This window comes from Marmota marmota, unplaced genomic scaffold (genome assembly GCF_001458135.2).
Source record: "Marmota marmota marmota unplaced genomic scaffold, marMar, whole genome shotgun sequence".
Classification (NCBI taxonomy): domain Eukaryota; kingdom Metazoa; phylum Chordata; class Mammalia; order Rodentia; family Sciuridae; genus Marmota; species Marmota marmota.
Window position 1 is genome coordinate 1 of NW_025999987.1, and position 7,991 is coordinate 7,991.

The window sequence follows — 7,991 nt, forward strand, 5'->3', positions numbered from 1 at the left end:
TTCAAAGAAAGAAAATCAAGAATTGGAAATCTGGGTAAAACTCCTACTTTATAGTGTCAACACTATTATCTCCATCCTTCCCAATGTTAATGTTAACCCAAAAAGCCTGTTTCCTCTGAGTTTGCATTTCTGGTCTCTTTGAGTTTGCTCTCACATCAATAATAGTTGTTTTCCCTTTAAAAACCCTAATCCATCCCCAAATTCCCACCTGAGAATTCCAGCCTGAATTTACCCTCTCCTCTTGAAACATGTTCCTCTTCTTACCTTTAACTAAGCAAGATCCTTCCTATTCTGCCTGAGAGATACAAATCCAGAAGTCTCTCTGAAAGGCCTCTATTCCATCCATATTGAAACCTGTACAAAGGGCAGACACACTCTCCATCTTTACCTCAAGAGATCCAATGGCCATTGACAGAACAGGAGAATAACAGAACAGGAAGATTCCACATCCTCTACAATCTTGATGGTGAAAGAATCTTAGGGTCAGAGAGGGCACAAGGGTATACAGTAACCAATATGTAGAGATTTTAGGATAATTCATAAATTGCTGGGGATTTTATGCCAAAGAAGTTGACATCAACATATCAACATATGATTTAATCTATATGTGGAAGTAAGGCATGTCACATGCTCAGTCTAGAAAGATCCATAGATTCAGAGACTTCTCCTCTAATTCTTGGGAATTATGGGAACTCCTGGGAAATGTGGCATATCTATTTCAATTAGGGGAGAAAGATGGCCTTGAATATTCAGTATTCTACTTTTTAAGAAATATAGTACTCGTCACTGTTTAGAAATTGAGAGGTAGCCAAGGAGTAAGCAGAAGGGAATATTGAGAGACTGGACGTCCATAGTGGTTGGCCAGAGATAACTAGATAACCACATAACCCAGGACATCTAAGATCTTCAAACAACCCCCTCCCCTTTCCTTGTCCAGTTGACTCAACTGGCTGAATGGAGAAAGGCAACCGCACATTGGTGACTGAATTTGTTTTCCTGAGATTTTCCAACTCCCCACATCTCCAGGTGCTCTTCTTCTCCCTCTTCCTCCTGGTCTACCTCTTGTCCTTAGTAGGCAATGCGCTCATTGTGCTCCTTGTGGCCCTGGATGGGCGCCTCCACACTCCCATGTACTTCTTCATCTGCAACCTCTCCTTAGTAGAGCTCTGGTATACCACAGTCACTGTGCCCAAGATGCTGGCCAACTTTCTAAGTGTCCAAGGGGTCATCTCAGTTCCCAGCTGCATCACTCAGTATTACTTCTTCTTCTCCCTGGCTGCCACTGAGCTCTTCATCCTCACCACCATGGCCTTTGACCGCTATGCTGCCATTTGTCGCCCTCTCCATTACCCACTGCTGTTCAGTCCCCAAATGTGTGCGACCCTGGCTGGGATCTGCTGGTTTGTGGGATTCCTCTGTCCCATGTTCCCCTCCTTCCTCCTTGCACAAATCTCTTTTTGCACACCAAACCAGATCAACCACTTCTTCTGTGATGCAGATCAGATTTTCCGCCTTTCCTGCACAGACACATATGTCATTCAAGCAGTGGGCTATGCTTTTAGCACTGTCATTGTCCTAGGAGCCCTGGCCTTTACCATGGCTTCCTATGCCCAAATCCTGGCCACAATCTTAGGTATGGCCTCAGCTGCAGCCCGACGCAAAGCCTTCTCTACCTGCACAGCCCACCTCTCCGTAGTAACCATCTACTTTGGTACCCTCATCTTCATGTATGTCCGCCCAGCAGTAAAATATGAGTCAAACATCAATAAGATTGTGGCTATTTTCTACTCAGTCATCACCCCACTTCTCAATCCTCTCATCTATACACTCCGTAACAAGGATGTCAAGGAATCTCTGAAGGTGTTGGTGTCCCGGATCCAAAGAGTCTGCCAGGCAAGCAAGCAGCTCGGTGATGAGGCCACATAAGTAACCAGAAGAAAGCAAAGCTGGATGACTATCCAGAATAAAACCTTCTTTACTCATTTTCTTTGTCATGTAGCCTCTTTAAAAAGTATTATATTTATTTATTTGCCTTGTATGAGTTATCTGTGGCATATTTTAAGTGAAAAAAAAATCTTCTACAAAGCATACTGTCCATATGCTGCCTGCTCCTTCAATTGGTCAGCTGTTCTTAAGGGGAAAGAAATTGATAATTTCACATTGATATTAGCATAATGAAATGGAAAGGATTTTGTAGTCCTCCCTCAGTTGCTTGCATTAGCGATTCACTAATCTGATAAGAGTTCTGGGGAAGTAATAAAAGAACAATTTTTAAAAAGTAACAAAAAACAATAAAAAAGAAAAAAATTAAAAGGTAACAAAAAACAATAAAAGAATTCCCTCAGAAGGGAATTTGACTTAATAACATGACTTAATAACAGTAAAGCAATGAACAAGTGTTGATTCATTTGATTACATTAGTCTCCATCAATCATAATTACAATGATAAGCCAAAATACTCATTTTTTAACAAAATGCAGTTCTTTCTGGATATAAAGATAAAAGATGCTCATTATCAATTAGTCAAATGATGCACACTGCATGACACAGAAAATAAGAGAACATCTTCTAATTTAATCAAGAAAGATTTTAATTTTTCAGTAGCATCCATAATGGTGACTGCAGGATTTTCAACGACTCACAGTAGCCAAGAGTCAACCAAAGTATCCATCAATAGATAAAGAAAATGTGGTTGGTGTGTATTTATGTGTGTGTGGGTGTGCACGTTTGTGTGTGTATATATAAATAGTATATAATATATTTATACATATACAAATATTATTCAGTCCTTTAAAATCAGAAAGTCCTGTCATTTGGGACAACATCAAGGATGAACCTAGATGATATTATGCTAAGTGAAATATACCAGATAAATACTACATGATCTCATTTATATGAACATAAAAAAGTAAAATTCACAAAAGCACATAGTAAAATAGCAGTTGCCAGGGCCTGAGAGTAGATAGGCAGAAATGGGAAGATGTTGGTCCAAGGATACAAAGTTTCAGTTAGGCAATGCAAATAAATTCTGGAGATCTACTACACAGGCATTGACTATAGTTAATAAAAATGTAAATATAAGTAAAAGTTACCAAGAGAGTAAATATTAAATAGTATAATCACAAAAAAAGTATGTGAAGTGATAAATGTTAATTAGCTTCAATTAATCATCTCACAAAGTATACATTTATGTCTCAAAATATAATGTTATAATACATAAATACAAACAACTTTTATTTGTCAATTCTACTTTTATAAAGCTGAAAAAAGAAATTTAAGAGACATTAATTTGAAAGTCTTGATTAGGAATTGCTTATAGCCATTTCAGTCAAAAAGAAAATTTAACTAAACAGTTTGAAATTTTTTAAAACTTACAAATAAAAGATTTTGTTTTCCTATATATAGTTAGTTACAAATATCAGTCATATGAGCCTGAACTATTGAAAGATCTCTGTTTCAAAGTTTTCCATATTCTGGAGTATGTTTATTAAAATACTAAACTTTCATTAAAATACTAAACTTCTGAAAGCCAGACTATATCACAGATAGGCACTTGATGTTATATCCTTATTTCTTGACAAAATCTTTTTCTTAATTCAGTGATACAGAGCCCTTCTTATGCAAGCCTTTGATTGACTTCCAGTGCTATGGGAAACATCTGCATTGCCAGAGCAGCCTGGTATAAAATGCAGTGACAAGAATGTGGGAGTTTCCTTCCTCACTAATTAAAATCAATTGTCTTGTCAAACATCACAGAAATTCCTCCCAGAAGTGTGAAGTTTTCCTTTTCAACCTTTATTTAGGAAAAATACTTACCATTTCCAAAACATCAGTAGCCATCATTTTTTTAAATTATAATTCTCTGATAGCATCAACATGAGCAAGGCAAAAAGAAAAGAGCACATTGAGAGATGGCTACAGTTTCACCAGTTGTACACAGAAAAAAAATGTTAAGATTGATGTTCCTGAATGATCTATTTCCAAATGTTTAAAGAAAATGGCCTACACCAGGGTAAATCTCATCTTTAACAACTGAACAGCTACCAATTGATATTCAGTTCTTACTGATAATCCGTCTCCCCATACCCAGGGTAGGCAGCTTCACTGAAGTACCACCAAGTCAGGCTTTTTTACTGAGAGATCTGGAACAATCTGTGTGTGCTAAGAGAAGGTTGCAATGAGAGCTGGGTGTGGCTCAGTGGTTGAGCGCTGGCCTAGCATGCTTGAAGCCCTGGCTTCCATCTCCAGCACTGCAAAAAGGGAAGTAAATAAATGATTTCAATGAATCAGCAAATCTATGATTTTCAGTTTGCGTGATTTTCTCACACACACACACACACACACACCAAAAATTTAAAAAAATTAAATATATATATATATACCATTTTTGTATGTTTTAAAAATAAACAGACCTGAGGTAATCTTTCAATTTGTCTGGCTTCAAGTTTCTATTCAAAAGAATATCACACTACACTGTGATATTTGTATGTCTTTACCTATTTGTTAATACAAGTGAAATTCTAAAATGCATAATTTTCATCAAACTTTCTTTGACATTTCAACTTAATTAGGTCTATAAAATATAAAATAGAGCTAAAATAAAATATTTATTCAATTCACTTTTGGACTAAATTTTCACATGGTTTCATCTACATTGAATAAGAAATTTCAATGCCAAATAAAACTGCAGAATATTTTAAGTATCTTCTTAGAATAGTTAAATTTAAACATTATCTTTAAGTAAGATATTTTAAAAATCAAAATAGGTACACCAAATAAAAGTAGTTTCATAATTTGTTTAAAGTTTAAATTTTTTTATGGTTTAAGTGGGAGTTAAAATTGGGTTATATTATTTACAGTAGTTTAGAAGCAGTGCCCTGAATGAATTTCAGCTACTGCTGCACATGCTTCTAAGTCTCTCTAAAAATAATGATCTCTATTTCTGGTGGTTCTCCATCTGCTCATGAGTTTATTTTTTAAATACAGGAAATTTTTAAAAGCAATAGTGTAAGAACACAACTTGTACCAGTGGAGTACCAAGGATAAGGCCACGGGAGTAAGTTTGCTCAGGTGTGGGCAACGAGGGAGTGCATTTTAAAATGATAACAAAACCAGCTGGAGTCAGTCTACTATGTCTTATATCCACACAATGACAAAGATGTCAGTAACAAAATACTCCTCCCCACTAGGATGGCCAGCACACATACACGCACACACATGAGCACACACATTTAATGTTGGGCCAAATTGCTACAACTTCTATTGAGTTTTTTCATTTATTAGACATTTTTATTAGAGCATATAATTATACATAGTATTTGAGTTCATATATACTAAACATGATTTTTTAAGAATTCATACTGGATTGAGGCAACATGGCGATCTCCTGGAATAAAAATTGATGTGCCTAGAAGTAGATTTGAAAGGTGGTTGTTCTTCAGAACATCTTTCATCATATCGTCTGATCATCTTAAAACACCATGGCATCGATAGCATTCAAATGGGTGATATCAAAGAGAATTCTCTGGAAGCATTTATTTCCAGTTCAAAACAGTGCTTTATCTGGTGTTTGTCATAAATCCACATTTTCTTCTCTTCCAGATGACTATAATTGCAAAGTAGAGCTTGCTTTGACATCTGATGGCAGGACAATAGTATGCTACCATCCTTCTGTGGATATCCCATATGAACATACACAACCTATTCCTCAACCAGATCCTTTGCACAGTAACGAAGAAACACATGATCAAGTGCTAAAAACCAGATTAGAAGAAAAAGATGAACACCTTGAGGAAGGACCCATGATAGAAAAACTTAGCAAAATGTTCTTTACTACTAAGCATCGTTGGTATCCTCATGGACAGTATCATAGACGTCGTAAGAATCCGAATCCTCCAAAAGACAGATGATATTGAGACTCCTGGGAGAATCAAAGAAAAATGTTATCTGGTGTCTCATTTGCCATTTGAGAAAATGCAATCTGGTGTATTCACTAATATGTTATTTAGTAATATAATAATAAAATGTCTTTTCATAAAAAAAAAAAAAAAAAAAGAATTCATACTGTGTTGCCTCCCTTTTCCCATTCCTCCACTCTGTCTCTCTCTCTCCTTCTTCTACAGTACTGATCTGCCCTTTATCTTTATGATATTCTATCCTGCTATCCCTCTTTCATTTATTTTACTCTTGTTTCTACACATGAGAGAAAAAATTTGACCTTTGAGTGTCTGAGTGTGGCTTATTTCACTTAGCACAATAGTCTCCTTTTCCACGCATTTACCGGTAAATGCCATAACTTCATTCTTCTTTATTGCTTAGTACAACTCCATTGTGTGTGTGTTTGTGTTTGTGTGTGTGTGTCACAACTTCTTATTCCATTTATTTATTGATGGGCACCTAAGTTTATTTCATAATTTATAGTTATTGTGAATTGTGCTACTATAAACACGGAGGTGGCTATATAGCTATAGTATGCTGATTTTAGATCTTTTGGAAAAATAACAAGGACTGGGATAGATAGGTCATGGGTGGTTCCATCCCTAGTTTTTTGAGGAGTCTTCATTCTGTTTCCAGAGTAGTTATACTAGTCTGCTGTGGGGACAAGTGCATGGAGTACTGCATACATGGCATATGTTAAGGACTTCTGAGTGGCAGGCCACTCCCCTGGTGCTTGGTGCATGAGCATCAGGCCGCTCACCCCATAGGCACAATCTTGGGCATGAGGCTATGTGTTGCAGTCCCTGCACTTTCTCTACAGCCCGCTCCTCAATTGGTCAAGGACAAGGATAGTTAGCAACAAATTGTATTGGTGGCTGCCTATAATCTTCCTAGCTACTGCCTGAGTACATGGTAACTGTGCTATAAAATTAGACCTGCTTCCTGCTTAGTCTCTGGAGGTCTTGATTAGCAACTCCACAGCCACACTCTCCTCTACCCTGTTCCATGAACCTCCTCGCTGGATGAGAGAGAGCCCAAGCAGCCTGCAGTTCAATCAACAGTGTACAAGTGTACATTTCTCCTCACAACCTCACCAGCATTTATTGTTGTTTGTATTCTTCATCCTTGCCATTCTGACTAGAATAAGAAGAAATCTCTAAAGTAGTTGTTGATTTGCATTTTCCTGTTAGAGATGTTGAACATTTTTTTTATATATTTTTTGCCCATTTGTGTTTATTTAATTTTTTTAGAAGTTTCTATTTAGTTCTTTTGCCCACTTGTTGATTGGGTTATTTGTTTTTTTGAGTTCTTTGTATCTTCTGAATATTAATCCCCTATCAGAGGAGTAAAGGGCCATGATTTTCTCCCATTCTGTATGCTCTTTCTTCACCCTCTTAATCATTTCTTTTCCTGGGCAGAAGCTTTTTAGTGGGATGGTGTCCCACTTATCGATTCTTGGAGTCTTGTTGAGGAAGTAGGTGCAAGCATCAGTATGATGGAATTTTGACCCTGTTTTTTTATAACAGTTTCAAGGTTTCTGGTCTAATTCCTAAGTCTTCGATCCATTTTGATTTGAGTACAGAATGAGAGCTAGGGATCTGTTTTTATTTTTCTACATATAGTTATCCAGTTTTCCCAGCATCATTTGTTTAAAAGGCTGTCTTTTCTCTAAAATATATTTTTGGCACTTTTGTTAAGTATCAGATGAATTTAAGTATGTGGATTTGTTTCCGTGTCTTCTATTCTGTTCCGTTGGTCTTCATGTCTATATTAATGCTAATATCATGCTGTTTTCATTACTACAATTTCAGATCAGGTATTATGATAGCTCCTGCTTCACTTTTCTTCCTTAATATTGCTTTGGCTAGGGGCTGGGGCTGTATCTCAGTGGTAAAGTGCTTGCCTCGCATGTGTGAGGCACTGGGTTCAATCCTCAGCACCACATTAAATAAAGATACTGTATGTTCATCTACAACTAAATAAATATTTTTTAAAAATTGCTTTGGTTACTCTGGTTTTCTTATTCTGCCAAATTCTAAAAATGTTTCTTCTAA

The 7,991-nt window shown here is 36.6% G+C and overlaps 2 protein-coding genes across 2 annotated transcripts; both read left to right on the forward strand.

Annotated features, from left to right (window-relative positions):
- The first annotated feature begins 954 nt into the window (after positions 1–954).
- LOC107160843 (olfactory receptor 6N2-like) lies at positions 955–1,926 on the forward strand. Its single transcript, XM_015507445.1, has one exon. The coding sequence runs from the start codon at positions 955–957 to the stop codon at positions 1,924–1,926; it is 972 nt and encodes a 323-aa protein (XP_015362931.1).
- Positions 1,927–5,367: 3,441 nt separating this feature from the next.
- Positions 5,368–6,043, forward strand: LOC107160850 (39S ribosomal protein L42, mitochondrial-like). Its single transcript, XM_015507448.2, has one exon. The coding sequence runs from the start codon at positions 5,481–5,483 to the stop codon at positions 5,907–5,909; it is 429 nt and encodes a 142-aa protein (XP_015362934.1). The 5' UTR covers positions 5,368–5,480; the 3' UTR covers positions 5,910–6,043.
- The last annotated feature ends 1,948 nt before the right edge of the window (positions 6,044–7,991 follow it).

Coding starts and splice junctions, on each gene's coding strand:
- LOC107160843 (XM_015507445.1), top strand. CDS start 955: ATGGAGAAAGGCAACCGCACATTGGTGACTGAATTTGTTTTCCTGAGA.
- LOC107160850 (XM_015507448.2), top strand. CDS start 5,481: ATGGCATCGATAGCATTCAAATGGGTGATATCAAAGAGAATTCTCTGG.